Below are 17,821 nucleotides of genomic sequence, written 5' to 3'. Positions count from 1 at the left end.
AATTTTACACTAAGCATAGTTTTTTAATTTAAATAACTTTTAAAATTTAAACCAAATTTAAAGGAAAATGTGAATGATTTGGATCCCATCCAGTGCATAGGTCTCATTATAGAGAATAAGATTGTGGATAGTTTTTAATTTATTATTTGCATACATATATTACATATATATATATATATATTGCTTTTGTAATAAGAAAAAAAGGCATTATTTTAAAAAAAAGAAAAGAAAATGAAAGACAGAAATTCACACTGAATCAGGAGAGGCTTTATAAGTGGGCAATTCTAATTAACTGAATCTACTTAATACCTAAAATGCATTGCTTATAAATGCACTGGGCTCTGTAATTAGCTGAAAAAGAATACACAGATATATTTTAAATTATACTATTGAACAACTATTCAGAACATGAAAACTTTAAAAAAAAAAATCAAGCATCTCAAACTTTAGATACCTTACTATAGGCTTCTGCTCGACAAATATAGCTTTGAATATACATAGGGTCATGTCTAATAGCCTCAGAAAAATATGAAGTGGCTTCAATGTAGTTATCCAGATGTAGCAGATATATGAGGCCAATATTTATATAAGCCAAAGTAATGGTTCTTCAAAAAAAAAAGGCAAAGCAAAATATTCTTAGACATTTTAACTATTCCAAATGTTTTCCAATTATAAATGAACCTAATAAAATACATACAGCAATTTATTCAAGGGTTCATTCTCAGGGTTTTACTAAAGCAAAGTAAATCAGTTAACTACTTTCTATTAAAAATTACAAACACCTTCATAAAATCCTTAGTAAGGAATAAACATCCATAGGGTTTGTCCTAGGAATAGATTTCCTAAAGCCTTCTTGACTCTTAGCAGTACTTCACTCTTCTTTACTTAATCTTGACTTATTTTGAATAACAAGCTTAGTTTTCCTCAAAAGCTTTTGCCTCAGTCTATGTTATATTTTCCCTGAGAAAGGGTGTGGAACAGTAAGAAACAGCAAGGCTTAGGGTTAAAAATCCTCTCCACAGAGTTATTAACCCAGCTGCTTTTCCATATCAAATAAATACTGTTTTTCTCTCTTCGAAGCAATTTAAAATGTAGAACTTTAGAAATTGTGTTCCATGCCTCTATTTCAAAATGAAGAAACTGTACATCTTTAGCCCAACTTTGTAAAAGTCCTGATCCTTTGCCTACTGCCCACTTTCTTCTGGCTTTCTGCAAGTGAAACTCACTTCTTTCACTTCCTGACTCAAAAATATCCCAAAGAAAACCACTGTGGCCACTATGAAGCCATGCTCCATGACGTTCCTAAGTCAAGTTCCATGTTTACCCCAAAGAAGCTAAGTAAGCAGTCTGTCAGATGGCACAAAAATGGCATAATTTGTTACCTTTCTGACAACTTCCATTTTAATGAATGCTTCTTTGGAAAGAAGGAGAATTACTTAATTAAATTCTGTTTTTACAGTCTGGTTTTCTGACTAGTGTATATAACCTTCAGTCTGTTTCTTCCTGAACCTATATTCTAATGGTATTTGATTTTTTCTTCTGCATTACTGAACAAAATGCAGTCAGAAGTTCTAAACAGAGGATTTCCTTCCATTGAGTCATATATTGAACATTGTAATGATATATCAAACAGAATATTTTGCCATTATTTTAGAACTTGATGACAATTCCATGAACTTAACTTCAAAAAGTTCTAACCTGGTCATCCCCAAACTGCTCTTAATTACTGGTTGATTTTGTTATCCATGCATATAAACTTCCCTGAAACCCATTCAATCCCTAAAATTTGCAGAAGCAGCTGAGGCAAACAGATGTTGAGAACAGTCCTTATTTTGGAAGTAATCTTATTTTTGGAAGTAGTATTATAATTCTAGGATGACTTTATATTTGTCTCATTTTTACAAAGTTACTAGTGATGAGGGGAGAAAGCTTTTTCTTGCATTTTTGGTACTTTCTTAATTTTATACAAAAGTGAAATCAGTCAAAACGAAAAAGAAAACATACCTTTCTAGACAAATAACGGCTTCAAAGTCACAAATAGCTAGCCACCAAAGTTTTAGATCTGCATAGAGTATGCCGCGATGTAGGAAACAACTAAGATTCTCGTAGCCATCATTTATGAGAGCTTAAAAATAAAGGTATATATCTTATTCAGGTTGTGAGCAAACATATCTGAGTTATATTTTATCCTATACTCCTTCCTACAGATTATTTTTATTTTTTATTATTATATAAAATAAAACATATCTATGGGTGTAACTCCTTGGTGAGTAAAAGATAGTACTCACATATAAAAGTATATTTGTTTATAAATAATAATGTGATTATCCTGGTTCACAAATTCATTAGAGCTGGAAGACATCCTGGTGGTAATCCAGGTAATCTACAAATGAAAAGATTAAGGTCCACATTGCCCATGCAAACCAATGTCAAAGATGGGCCTAGAATCTGACCTCTGATTCACTTCAGTGAATTGCAGTCAGAAAGGTGCTGTTACCCTTGATGGCCTGTTATTATCAGGTACACAGGAAGGCATCATTACTGGCCAAACAACAGGTACAAGCCCAGACTGGGACAGACAGCAGAGGCCAGGCTTATACACATAAACCAGGAAGGCAGCTCAAAGAGACCACTCCAGTGCATACAGACCTTGGAGTTAAGGCAGGCAAGTTGGCTATGCATGTCCCAAATAACAGAAGCATAGGGCACAAGTAATCTCCTCTCAGGACTCCGGGTGTGTGGTCCTCATCAGTGACCAGTCTAGTCAGTCAGTCCTAAAGGAAATCAACCCTGAATACTCATTGGAAGGACTGATGCTGAAGCTGAAGCTCCAATACTTTGGCCACCTGACACAAAGAGACAACTCACTGGAAAAGATCCTGAGGCTGAGAAAGATTGAAGGCAGAAGAGAAGAGGGTCACAGAGAATGAGATAGTTGGATGGCATCACCAACTCAATGGGCAGCAGTCTGAGCAAACTCCAGACGACACTGAAGGACAGGGAAGCCTGGTGTGCTGCAGTCCATGGGATCACAAAGAATCAGACACGACTTAGCGACTGAACAACAACCAGTCAGTCTAGAGGTCATCTCACGTTTCCCCCTCAACTTTCAAAAACATGCAGTGAATTAGATGAGATTTACACAACATATAATCTACATCTTCCAAGTTTCTTGAGCACATTCTAGCTAAAAAGGGAAAGTTTTCAACAAAAAAAGATACATAATGTTCACAGGCTGGGACACAAATATTCACAGTACTATATTCTGGGAAGTATACCGAGTATAAGCAATGATCACACAGATTAAGTAATCACTTGAAGGTTATTTGACTGCTCAGTTTACAGTATGACTGTCTAACAAGGAGAAAGTTAGCTGCAGTTTGGGTGGTTGCTCTAGAAAACAGAAACATTCTCTTCGGCGGGGGGGAAAAATGTATTAGAATTACTTAACCCCTCTGTGCATCGGTTTTCTCATCAGTAAAATGGAGATGATAATAGTACCTACCTCATAGCATTATTCTGAAGAGTAATTGAGACACTCCCTACATAGCATTTAGAATAGTGCTGCCTGGAAAGTTGTGAAATGTCTAATGAATGTTAGATATTATTATTAGCTTAGAGAAATATCTTGAGGGCCCATTTAATGAAAGATAAAACTCCTTAGGCTAACCTATAGGAAAGGACTGAGGCCAAAATAAAGTTGGTCAGCTCTGAATAATCAACTGACAAGGATTTGTATTATTGTGATGGCATAGAAAAGAGGGGATAAGGAACCCAAGACATGGAGAAGAGGGAAATATGAGAAAGCGGCTTTTAGGAAGAACAGGAAGAAAGGGGTTTGGCCAGATGGCAGATGTACAGGGCTGACAGAGACTAATAAAAGATGAACCTTCAGAAATAAGGGTCTTTAACCTTCAGTTTTGAATTATCTGTGCTAACTTTATCCAACGACCCCTAAAACATTCAGTAACAGATGGTAACCATGAGAAGTGAACTGGTGAACCAAAATGGAGAATCAATCAGAGAGGAGTAATTCGATACAAAGATTACAAGAGAAGTGAACAAGAATCCTCAGTTCCAGGAATCGTTGGCAATAGAAAGGAGGACACTAGACTCCTCTCGGCACACAGGATGGGCTCTGAGTTATTTTATTTGCATATTCGTGGGAAGGGTGACTTCAGAAGTCAGATGGACTTAGAGATATCAATAAATGATCACCTGTTATTGACTTCCCTGAACAGCGTTCTATTCTCTTCCTAAGGGTCTAGGGGTTTCCTTAAGCTCTAGATTCTGCCTCATCAAGGATGTCGGGATTCTAACACTTTGCACCCAGGTGAACACAGCCATGTCTGGAGTGTTGAACCCTGGCTGGAATTTGCCAGTAAGGATGGGCTAATTTACTCAGCTGGACACTGTTTACTGAGCACTTATTCTCTATCCAGAATTGTGCTGGACATACTTGGGGACCAAGAATGTACTGGCACATAGGTAGAAATGGCCACTTTTACCTGTTGGCATCCTCTTACCGAGGATTCGCATTTTTAGTTTAAGGGTTACAAAACTCAGAATTTGACTAATCCATCGGCTGGGCCTATGGAGTGGGACTCATCCCACCAGGAAAATTCACTATCATTTTAGCAAGATGACTAGGAAATGGGCCTAGATTTCCAGAAATAGCCTCAGAAGTTCACATATAGAAAGAGATTTCTTTGATATGATATTCTCTCTTTGCCACTGTTATACACACGTAAACACACACACAATTACACACACTAAAAGGGACTATTAGAAACACTTTTAGCTAAACTATTATAGCTTACAAGTATAAAATATATGTGCTATATAAATATACATTAGTGTGTATATATATATAACCATACAATAATACACATATTACATTAGTTATCCCACATTAGTATCCCACTCCATGAAAGTGAGCTGCTGAACCTCAGATTAAATCCCCATATATGTGCCATTGAAGGTGAAGTACCTGAAACACTATAATCCTGCAGCGCCCTAAGAGGGTTACTCTTCCTAAATAAGCAGGCTCTATAATACAATGCTAACCAGTTATTAGGCTCTAAGTGAACTGCAATAGAAAGATCTTGAACTGCTTGCTTATAAAAGTGCCGTTGAAAATATGTTCTCCCTCGGTACATCCTAGAAAAAGAGAAAGGTTCATTTTAACATGTACAGAAAAATATAAATTTTCTCTTTTTGGCAAACCTATACAACTAATTTTATATTTGAATAACAATTGGTGGTTATTTCTCTTTGCTTCCCAGGAAAGCTTAGTCATAATGTTAACAGCAAAAGAGATATAAACTTTTTATAAATAAATATATATAATAAAATGTTTTCATTATAAATATACAATAAAATATTTTATGCTTATTAATGTTATATATTAATTGTATGCTTATGAATTTATTATATCTCTTATATTTATCAGAGATGTGTGTCAATAAAATACACCCATATAAATGGGAGATTTCTCTATCTACATGCATAAAAGATATTGCATCAGTTTCATGAGTTGAATTCTATCTCCATTAATTTCTGACTTCAGTTCCTAAATTTTCATTGACCTAGATCAACTCTGAAAATCCAATCTTCAATTAATAATGTAAAGCAAATCAGTTTTTACAACTAAAATAAAAATGACAATTAAGGAAAAACAGGAATAAGCTACTAGGCTGCCTGCTCTGAAGAAATTAAACCCAGGGGGAGGAAAAGAGATGCTCAGGAAGGTTATAATATGAAAACAATGGTAATTTGAAATAAAGAGTGCAGCCACTAACAGAGGTCTTTCAAAAGCACCAAGACTCAGGATATTTTATATTGGAGCAAAATATTTTTTACACCACACATAAGAAATGTCTTATGTATCTTCTAACGAACATAAAATCTTACATTTATTTTTAATAATTTCTATTTGTTAAAGAATATTAATTAACTTTTAAGCCTACATATAATTCTGAACTTAAAATCTTACAGAATAAATCTTTAGCAATATTTTTCGTAGGGTGTCATCTACAATGTGTTTGAAGCATTAAGTCGTGTCAATTTTTCAAAAACACTGACATTCGCATCTGTTCCTTCTTTCATTTCCACTGCCTCAATACTGAAGATTCTCATCAGATCACACCTAGGCTACTATTTTATCCCATTCCTGTCTCTATAGTGGTAAGATTTAATCATCAAATAATAAAGATCAAGGGGATCTTCCCGACCCAGGGATGGAACCTGCGTCTCCTGCATCTCTTGCACTGCAGGGCAGATTTTTTACCAGTGAGCCACCAGGAAAGTTCTTCCTGTAAGCAATCCCCTTCAAGTCAAGAAGTAGACAACCAGAATAGAGCAATAACTAGGGAAGAATTTTTAAAGAGCTTCAAAAAACTTTGCCCTCCCTTCAAATGGCTGCAAGCTGGGATAGTTTTAGAAGTAAATTATTTCAAACTTTCAAAGAACAAAAATTATCTAATCCTAAAGGACATATTTCTAAGAAAAGAAAAAGATAAAAGACTTTATTCATTTTGAGAAAGTAGCCAATTCCTGAAGTCAAAATCTGACTATATGAAATCAGTGAACAATTTTACTATGAGTATAGATGAAAATTTTTAAAAATTTAAAAGACAAATTCGGTATAGTTTAATAACATTCAATATAAAAACATATGACAGCCAAGAGATTTCAAAATTATAAGGCCTATTACTGTGAAACTCTTACAAGTAGATCATAGGAAAAATTTTAAACAGGAAAAAAAGATATTCCCTTGAAATAAAGAATAAATGGCTCAAAAATTAAAACTGCAATGTTTGTTGGCAAAAGCCAAAGGCACTTTCATTACTTTAAAGGAATAAAGACTATTTTATTACTAATGTTATAATAAGGTTAAAGTTGATGCAATCATAAAAAGAGTTGGGAGATTGGAGTAGACCAAAACAGGTAGAACAGGAACTCTAAAACTCCACTTCTCCACAAAAGCAATGAATAAAATGGCAAAAACCATCAGAATCCGTTTTTTTTGGAACTCTGAAATCTAATTAAAAACAGAACAACCAGGGAAATGCTTAATAAAGGAGGCCAAACTGCTGCATTTTGGTAAGGGAACTCTATGGTGTGTTCTAACTCACCCTGTATTTCCCTCCCCAATTTCCCAGACCCATGGTGGCCTTCAGGACAATCACCTGCCTTCCTGGTGCAGGTTACTAGTACCAGAGGGAACAACACAAATCTTATTCTCAAAGAACTGTAGTTATGTGTTTTGACCTGTCTGCTGAATGGATCACTGAAAGACTGGCTCAAATGTTTCCCTCTGTTTTGACTGCCTTAGAGCTTTCTGGGGGCTGATGTGACTTCCTGGATGGTACTTATCAAAAGCACTTAAAGGCAAATGTATTAGCAGTTGCCACTTGAGGCAAGGGATAACAATCGGGACAAGCAACAAACTAACCAAAAACTCTGGGATGAAAGAAGCTGGAAAAGAAGATACCAGGGGGGTGGGGGCTTTAGAAAGTTTCTACATACTGAGAAAATCTAAAAGCCACATGCAAACCCAAGGCTGGAAGCATGCACAGAAAAGACCTGCAAAGACCCTCTCACCTCTGATTAATTCAGGCTCTGTGCAAGTAGGACACAAAAGTTGAGTCACTGAAGTTGTCTGGACAAGTACTGAAAGAGTGCCTCAACAGAGCCAATCTGCAAAGATTGAGAGACTTCTTTTATTTGGTTGGTTGGTTTGCTCCAGGAGATTAAGAAAATCTCAGTCAAATCACAGCTGACAATCAAGCTAACAGAATAGAGACTTCAGTAGCCACCCATGACAAAGAATACAAACTTTTAAAAATCTGTTCAGTAAAGTCACTAAACAAACCATATGAATGACAAGAAGCAGCAACAATAAACCCTGGAAGATGAGTGGATGAAAATGATATCCTAAAGTGCTATATTATAATATTCAAAGGGACTACTTTTCAACAAAAAATTACAAGTAAAGCAAACAAAAATGACCTATCCACAGTATAAAAAGAAATTAATAGACATAACCCCTGAGGGAGTCCAGACATCAGACAGACTTATATTCAACTATCTTAGTCAGTCAGTCAATTAAGTTGCTCAGTCGTGTCCAACTCTTTGCGACCATGAACCTCAGCCGGCCAGGCCTCCCTGTCCACCACCAACTCCTGGAGTTTACCCAAATTCATATCCATTGAGTCAGTGATGCCATCTAACCATCTCATCCTCTGTCGTCCCCTTCTCCTCCTGCCTTCAATCTTTCCCAACATCAGGGTCTTTTCAAATGAGTCAACTCTTCACATCAGGTGGCCAAAATATTGGAGTTTCAGCTTCAACATCAGTCCTTCCAATGAACACCCAGGACTGATCTCCTTTAGGATGGACTGGTTGGATCTCCTTGCAGTCCAAGGGACTCTCAAGAGTCTTCTCCAATGCCACAGTTCAAAAGCATCAATTCTTCTGTGCTCAGCTTTCTTATAGTCCAATTCTCACATCCATACATGACTACTGGAAAAACCAGCCTTGACTAGACAGACTTTGTTGGCAAAGTAATGTCTCTGCTTTTTAATATGCTGTCTAGGTTGGTCATAACTTTCCTTCTAAGGAGTAAGCGTCTTTTAATTTCATGACTGCAGTCACCATCTGCAGTGATTTTGGAGCCCCCCCAAAAATAAAGTCTGACACTGTTTCCACTGTTTCCCCATCTATTTCCCATCAAGTGATGGGACCAGATGCCATGATCTTAGTTTTCTGAATGTTGAGCTTTAAGCAAACTTTTTCACTCTCCTGTTTCACTTTCATCAAGAGGCTCTTTAGTTCCTCTTCACTTTCTGCCAGAAGGGTGGTGTCGTCTGCATATCTGAGGTTATTGATATTTCTCCCGGCAATCTTGATTCCAGCTTGTGCTTCACCCATCCCAGCATTTCTCATGATGTACTCTGCATATACGTTAAATAAGCAGGTGACAATATACAGCCTTGACGTACTCCTTTTCCTATCTGGAACCAGTCTGCTGTTTTATATCCAGTTCTAACTGTTGCTTCTTGACCTGCATATAGATTTCTCAAGAGGTGGGTCAGATGGTCTGGTATTCCCATCTCTTTCAGAATTTTCCAGAGTTTATTGTGATCCACACAGTCAAAGGCTTTGGCATAGTCAATAAAGCAGAAATAGATGCTTTTCTGGAACTCTCTTGCTTTTTCAATGATCCAGCGGATGTTGGCAATTTGATCTCTGCCTTTTCTAAAACCAGCTTGAACATCTGTAAGTTCACAGTTCACATATTACTAGTGCCGGGCTTGGAGAATTTTGAGCATTACTTTACTAGCGTGCAGTGGCTGCACTTTGCTGGAGCAGCCGTGAAGAGATACCTCGTGTCCAAGGTAAGAGAAACACAAGTAAGGCGGTAGGCACTGAGAGAGAGTATCAGAGGGCAGACAGACTGAAACCACAATCACAGACAACTAGCCAATCTGATCACATGGACCACAGCTTGTCTAACTCAATGAAACTAAGCCATGCCATGCAGGGCCACCCAAGACGGTGGGTCATGGTGGAGAGGTCTGACAGAATGTGGTCCACTGGAGAAGGGAATGGCAAACCACTTCAGTATTCTTGCCTTGAGAACCCCATGAACAGTATGAAAAGGCAAAAAGACAGGACACTGAAAGATGAACTCTCCAGGTCGGTAGGTACCCAATATGCTAAAGGAGATCAGTGGAGAAATAACTCCAGAAAGAATGAAGGGATGGAGCCAAAGCAAAAACAACACCCAGTTGTGGATGTGACTGGTGATAGAAGCAAGGTCCGATGCTGTAAAGAGCAATATTGCATAGGAACCTGGAATATTAGGTCCATGAATCAAGGCAAATTAGAAGTGATCAAACAAGAGATGGCAAGAGTAAACGTCAACAGTCTAGGAATCTGCGAACTAAGATGGACTGGAAAGGGTGAATTTAACTCAGATGACCATTATATCTACTACTGTGGGCAGGATCTCCTTAGAAGAAATGGAGTAGCCACCATAGTCAACAAAAGAGTCTGAAATGCAGTACTGGGATGCAATCTGGATCTGCAAATGCAGTACTGGATGCAATGACAGAATGATCTCTGTTCATCCAAGGCAAACCATTCAACATCACGGTATTCCAAGTCTATGCCCCGACCAGTAATACTGAAGAAGCTGAAGTTGAATGGTTCTATGAAGCCCTACAAAACCTTTTAGAACTAACACCCAAAAAAGATGTCCTTTTCATTATAGGGGACTGGAATGCAAAAGTAGGAAGTCAAGAAACACCTGGAGTAACAGGAAAACTTGGCCTTGGAGTACAGAATGAAGCAGGGCAAAGGCTAATAGAGTTTTGCCAAGAGAACGCACTGGTCATAGCAAACACCCTCTTCCAACAACACAAGAAAAGGCTCTACACATGGACATCACCAGATGGTCAACACCGAAATCAGATTGATTATATTCTTTGCAGCCAAAGATGGAGAAGCTCTATACAGTCAGCAAAAACAAGACCGGGAGCTGACTGTGGCTCAGATCATGAACTCCTTATTGCCAAATTCAGACTTAAATTGAAGAAAGTAGGGAAAACCACTAGACCATTCAGGTATGACCTAAATCAAATCCCTTATGACTATACAGTGAAAGTGACAAATAGATTTAAGGGACTAGATCTGATAGACAGAGGCCTGATGTACTATGGACGGTGGTTCGTTAAATTGTATAGGAGACAGGGATGAAGACCATCCCCATGGAAAAGAAATGCAAAAAAACAAAATGGCTGTCTGATGAGGCCTTACAAATAGCTGTGAAAAGAAGAGAAGTGAAAAGCAAAGGAGAAAAGGAAAGATATTCCCATCTGAATGCAGAGTTCCAAAGAAGAGCAAGGAGAGATAAGAAAGCCTTTCTCAGCGATCAATGCAAAGAAATAGATGAAAACAACAGAATGAGAAAGACGAGATCTCTTCAAGAAAATTAGAGATACCGAGGGAAAATTTCATGCAGAGATGGGATTGATAAAGGACAGAAATGGTATGGACCTAATAAAAGCAGAAGATATTAAGAAGAGGTGGCAAGAATACACAGAAGAACTGTACAAAAAAAAGATCTTCACGACCCAGATAAGCATGATGGTGTGATCACTCATCTAGAGCCAGACATCCTGGAATGTGAAGTCAAGTGGGCCTTAGAAAGCATCACTATGAACAAAGCTAGTGGAGGTGATGGAATTCCAGTTGAGCTATTTCAAATTCTAAAAGATGATGCTGTGAAAGTGCTGCACTCAATATGTCAACAAATTTGGAAAACTCAGCAGTGGCCACAGGACTGGAAAATTCAGTTTTTCATTCCAATCCCTAAGAAAGGCAATGCCAAAGAATGCTCAAACTACTACACAGTTGCACTCATCTCACAGGCTAGTAAAGTAATGCTCAAAATTCTCCTACTCAGGCTTCAACAATACGTGAACCATGAACTTCCAGATGTTCAAGCTGGTTTTAGAAAAGGCAGAGGAACCAGAGATCAAATTGCCAACATCTGCTAGATCATCAAAAAAGCAAGAGAGTTCCAGAAAAACATCTATTTCTGCTTTATTGACTATGCCAAAGCCTTTGACTGTGTGGATCACAATAAACTCTGGAAAATTCTGAAAGAGAATGGAATACCAGACCATCTGACCTGTCTCTTGAGAAACCTGTATGCGGGTCAGGAAGCAACAGTCAGAACTGGACATGGAACAACAGAGTGGTTCCAAATAGGAAAAGGAGTACGTCAAGGCTGTATATTGTCACCTGCTTATTTAACGTATATGCAGAGTACATCATGAGAAATGCTGGGATGGGTGAAGCACAAGCTGGAATCAAGATTGCTGGGAGAAATATCAATAACCTCAGATATGCAGACAACACCACCCTTCTGGCAGAAAGTGAAGAGGAACTAAAGAGCCTCTTGATGAAAGTGAAACAGGAGAGTGAAAAAGTTTGCTTAAAGCTCAACATTCAGAAAACTAAGATCATGGCATCTGGTCCCATCACTTGATGGGAAATAGATGGGGAAACAGTGGAAACAGTGTCAGACTTTATTTTTGGGGGGGCTCCAAAATCACTGCAGATGGTGACTGCAGTCATGAAATTAAAAGACGCTTACTCCTTAGAAGGAAAGTTATGACCAACTGAGATAGCATATTGAAAAGCAGAGACATTACTTTGCCAACAAAGTCTGTCTAGTCAAGGCTATGGTTTTTCCAGTAGTCATATATGGATGATGTAAGAGTTGGACCATAAAGAAAGTTGAGCGCCAAAAAATTGATGCTTTTGAACTGTGGCATTGGAGAAGACTCTTGAGAGTCCCTTGGACTGCAAGGAGATCCAACCAGTCCATCCTAAAGGAGATCAGTCCTGGGTGTTCATTGGAAGGACTGATGTTGAAGCTGAAACTCCAATATTTTGGCCACCTGATGTGAAGAGTTGACTCATTGGAAAAGACCCTGATGCTGGGAAGGATTGGGGGCAGGAGGAGAAGGGGATGACAGAGAATGAGATGGCTGGATGCCATCATCGACTCGATGGACGTGGGTTTGGGTAGACTCCGGGAGTTGGTTATGGACAGGGAGGTCTGGCTGTGATTCACAGGGTCGCAAAGAGTTGGACACGACTGAGCGACTGAACTGAACTGAACTGATTGTTGACTTAAAAAATATTCACAACCTAAGTTGACAGTTATGTTTTATTTAGTGGGATTTTTTAGGACTTTAAGGTTTATTCAAGCTCAAGTAACCTTGAGAGAAGTGCTCTGAGGAGGCGAGGGTTGGGGGCAGGTTATATAGAAGTTTTGCAACAAAGAGCAGGTAGTCTGAATGCCAAAAGATTATTGTAAATTAAAGGAAAACCAGATATCTCAAGTTAAGGAATTTAGCACTTTTCTATGTTTGGAAAGATGCAAAGAAATAGAGAGCCAATGGGAATGTGCTGTACTGTATGAGGCAGGGAGCTCAAATCCAGTGTGACAGCCTAGAAGGGTAGGATGGGATGGGAGGTGGAAGGGAGGTTCAAGAGGGAGAGGATATATGTATACCTATGGCTGATTCACATTGATGTATGGCAGAAACCAACACAACACTGCAGAGTAATTATACTCCAGTTAAATAGAAGTAAGTTTTTTTAAATATATTTTTTTTAAAGTTTAGCTAGATTGCTATATCGCAAGGTCAGTATACATTTATCAACTGCACTTCTATATACCAGCAACAAAACGTTTAAAATAAAATTATACTAAAGTAGTACCTAAAATAAAACTAAGCAATATTGAATATATAGGAATAAAGAAAAAGATATACATAAGGCTTCTTTACAGAAATTATGAAACATTATTAAGTAAAAGGAAATGAAGACCTAAAGAAAATGTATGTATCGTAGGCATACATGAGAAGATTCAATATTGTTAGGACGTCAAATTTTCCCCTACTGTTCTATAAATTCATTGCAACCCCAATCAAAATACAAATGAACTACCATGGAAGTTAACATGCTGATTCTACTAACTTAAACCATACAAAATTGTGAAATTTTACTATTCTGATCAATAAAGAAGTCAGTTTTCATATAATTTGCATGCCTGCTTAGTTATTCAGTCATGTCCGATTCTTTGCAACCTCATGATTATAGCCCACACCAGGCTTCTCTGCATGGGGATTCTCCAGGCAAGAATACTGAAGTGGGTTGCCATGCCCTCCTCCAGGGGATCTTCCCAACCCAGGGGTCAGACTCAGGTCTCCTGCATTACAGGCAAATTCTGTAACATCTGAGCCACCAGGGAAGTCCAAGAATAGTCTATCCCTTCTCCAGGGGAATTTCCCAACCTAGGAGTTGAACCAGGGTCTCCTACACTGCAGGCAGATTCTTTTTTTTTTTTTTCAGGCAGATTCTTTACCAGCTGAGCTATCAGGGAAGCCCTTCATATAGTTTAACCCCATTCAATGTGTTTGGAAATGCAAAATAGCCAAGGGAAGCTCTGACAATTTTAAAAGATCAAAAGAACTGTTCTACTGGATTTCATGACTTATTATGAAACTATAGTATTTAAGACAGTATAGTATTGGTGCAAAGATAGAATTTTTAAAACTCCCCAAAATAGGGACTTCCCTAGCAATCCAGTGGTTAAGACTTCACCTTCCAATGTAGGGGGTGGGGGTTCAATTCCTGGTCAGGGAGCTAAGATCCCTCATGCCTTGTGGCCAAAAACTCAAAATAAAAAAAAACAGAAGCAATATTGTAACAAATTCAATAAACCTTTAAAAATGGTCCATATCAAAAAAAAAAAAGAAAACCTCAAAATAGAAAAAGGACTAAGAAAGAGATCCACCCATACCTGGATCTTCATTTCCTACAAAGCTTACACTATAGAGCAATGGGAAAGTGACAGGCATTTTACTAAATGTTGCTGGGAAAATTGAATATGCATACAGAAAAAAATGAAATTTGTTCTCTGCTTCACAGCATATACAAAAATTGATTCTAGGTATACTGTAAATCTAACTTTAAAGGCAAAATAATAAACTTTCTAGTAGATCAGACAGGAGAATATCTGCATGACATAAATGAAGGAAAAACTTACTTATAATAAAGACAGGTAAAGCACTAATCTTAAAGAAAAAAATGTTATTCAATCAGATTATATTGTATTACATCTAAAAACTATTTACCAAAAGACAATATTTAAGGAGTACAATGACAATCCAGAGCTAGAAAAAAATAATTGCTATAAATATAACCAAAGGGCTCATATCAAGAATATGTTTTAGTTCATACAAATTAATAAAGAAAAAAGACCAACAACACAAAAGTTATGGATAACAAGACAAAGAAAATCCAAGTGGTTAGTAAACATTTGAAACTGAATAATCATGTTTGTAATGAAGAAAATGAATATTCAAACTAAATAAGATGATACTTCATACCCACTAGGATGGCTAAAATTTGAAAGCTATAATAGTGCCCAGTGCTGGTGTGGAGCCTGCATAACTATTGGTAGTACAACCAGTTTGCAAAATTAGTTTGGCACTACAGCTGAACAATTGCATACCCTATGAATCAGGTATAGGAATGCAAGTATCCACTCCTACTTGTATATCCAACAGATACGCACATATGTGCGTCATGTACAATAATGCTGAATGAAACCATACTTGAATTCATCAGTAGAATGGATAAATAAACTGTAATATATTCATGTCACTGAATATTATACAAAAATTAAAATGAACAAACTGGAGCCACATGCAATAATACATAATATTCAGTGAAATAAAGCTAGAGATGAAAGAGTACTACCTTACAATTTTATTTATATAAAGTTCAAGAAAACAGCAAAACTAAACTAAGAATGTTTAGGGACATATACTTGTGTGTTGAAACTATAAAGAAATGTAAGTCAGGACAGGGTTACCTTCTCAGAGAGGCAAAGGCAAAAGGAGGTGTGCTAGAAATGTTTCTTGAGCTGGTGGCGGTTACATAAGCATTTACATTGTGATGTCAATATACTTTGCATATTTTTAAATGCATACTTTATTTTACTATAACAATGCTAATAGAAGACAAATAGGTATGACCATATATATGTTTTAAGCTTCTTCAAAACTAAATTTTTATTAAAAGAAAAGCAACAAAATGGAAATGAATTATGCACAATAAGGTTGGACGAACAAAGTTTAAAATCCAAGTTACAATAAGAAAGAACGGAAATCTATGTCAACAGTTCTCTGTACTGAATAAATACAGATATGAAAAGAAATCCAAAGAAACAAAATACAGGTCACTATTTTAAAAAATCGATAATGTAACTAGTCTTTAGAAAATGCAAATGAAACAACTCTAAATTATCACTTTTATGACTTTTAGGTTGAAATACTCACTACTCTTAGGGTATAGGTAAAGATCTTCATACACTAGTAGCTCTAAAAATTGATTCACTATTTTAAAGGGCTGTCTGATGTATTTCAAGCAATTTTCTTTCCTGAGAGCATATTTCAAATTTTTTTTCAAAAACCATATCTAAAATAATTCTTACCTTGCTTGAGAATTTTGGGGATCTATATTCAACAAGGCTGTAAAATCTTGTTCAGCTGCAATCCAGTTTTCATTTTCATAGTAGAACATCCCACGTTTAAATAATGCATCTGTTCTTTCGGGATCATAAAAGATACACTACATGGGGCAGGGGGAGGAGGGAAGTCACAGAAACACATCACATTATGAAAAAAAAATAAGCAAGAAAAGTATATAATCCCACAGGAAATTAAATAACTACAACCATGTTTTTAACTTCAGATTACATAAAAGCAAACTAAGATGCCAAAAGTTTCAGATTTGCATGTAAAGACCACGCCTTTAAGGAAATCCATTTGTCATCAAATTCTAGAAAGGGGAGGTTTTATTAAAAACAAAAACAAAATCCAGCATATATAAGAAGCCAAGGTTTCTTCCCGCCAAAGTTTTTATTAATAAAACCTCATAAGTAATTATTCAACTAGAGTAGGATTGTATTATATTGGATCTATCATAGCATTTTATTCTAATCAAAGGTGACACATACTAGACCACATTAAGGCTGACTCAATGAAATCAAATATGGATTTATTTAGCCCCTAAAATGGAGAAAAGAAATGAATTGGTATTGGCATGGCTCATTCATTTCACACTGACAAAGAAGGCAATAAACAGACTAAATCATTGTAAACTCAGTTGTAAAGTTCCTTGCCTATTGATAGTAGATGGGAAATTGAAGCAAAGCAATTATGAAGTATTTTTAAAATAGGAAAAAAAACCACTAAAGATTTTGATGTTTGACCTCAAGTTGCTGCAAGAGTCAATTTTTAAACTATTAATATCAGTGCTAGATAGAGGAAATGATCAGAAAAGATATTTTTAACAACTTTAATATCTTCAAAAGAGATTTGTGTTCACTTCTAGACAAGAAGTTACCAAGTTATAACAATATTCTCTTGAAGCAAAAGAACATCAAATATGTGGCTAACTATTATAAATTAAGAACATGAAAAGTTAAACTGTTTAAATAACTTCTCAGTTGTACTAAGAACTAGAATTTAGAATTAAAACTCAGACGTTCAAGGTTACAATTCTGCTGCAATCAGTGGAATATCTGCCTGACTACAGACTCCATTGGAGAAGGCAATGGCAACCCACTCCAGTACTCTTGCCTGGAAAATCCCATGGGCAGAGAAGCCTCGTGGGCTGCAGTCCATGGGGTGGCGAAGAGTCGGACACGACTGAGCGACTTCACTTTCACTTTTCACTTTCATGCATTGGAGAAGGAAATGGCAACCCACTCCAGTGTTCTTGCCGGGAGAATCCCAGGGATGGGCGAGCCTGGTGGGCTGCTGTCTAAGGGGTCGCACAGAGTCGGACACGACTGAAGCGACTTAGCAGCAGCAGCAGCAGCATAGACTCAATACACAGGCTAACAAAAATTCACTCCCTCAAGGGATTCTCTGATATCTCCCAATCAAATATAAATTGCCCCATCATCAATAAATATTTCATTTATTAAGCTAAAGGCAAAGGAAAAGAGGGAAGATATACCCAATCAAATGCAGAGTTCCAAAGAATAACAAGGGGAGATAAGAAAGCCTTCCTCAGGGATCAATGCAAAGAAATAGAGGAAAACAATAGAATGGGACGGACTAGAGGTTTCTTCAAGAAAATCAGAGATAAATAGGGGACATTTCATGCAAAGATGGGCTTGATAAAGGACAGAAATGGTATGAACCTAACAGAAGCAGAA

General features: G+C 37.1%; 1 protein-coding gene across 1 annotated transcript in view; it reads right to left on the bottom strand.

Moving 5' to 3' along the window:
* TTC6 (tetratricopeptide repeat domain 6) overlaps window positions 1-17,821 on the bottom strand; it is a 175,400-nt gene that overhangs the window by 47,116 nt on the left and 110,463 nt on the right. The window contains exons 14-17 of the mRNA XM_043921932.1: window positions 16,088-16,224; window positions 4,991-5,160; window positions 2,005-2,125; window positions 455-605 (exon numbers count right to left, since the gene is read on the bottom strand). Coding sequence (XP_043777867.1) covers window positions 455-605; window positions 2,005-2,125; window positions 4,991-5,160; window positions 16,088-16,224 — 579 coding nt within the window. The remainder of the gene's footprint in view (window positions 1-454; window positions 606-2,004; window positions 2,126-4,990; window positions 5,161-16,087; window positions 16,225-17,821) is intronic.

The sequence above is a fragment of the Cervus elaphus genome, chromosome 13, assembly GCF_910594005.1.
Source record: "Cervus elaphus chromosome 13, mCerEla1.1, whole genome shotgun sequence".
NCBI classification, from domain to species: domain Eukaryota; kingdom Metazoa; phylum Chordata; class Mammalia; order Artiodactyla; family Cervidae; genus Cervus; species Cervus elaphus.
This window is presented reverse-complemented; position numbering and strand designations above follow the sequence as displayed.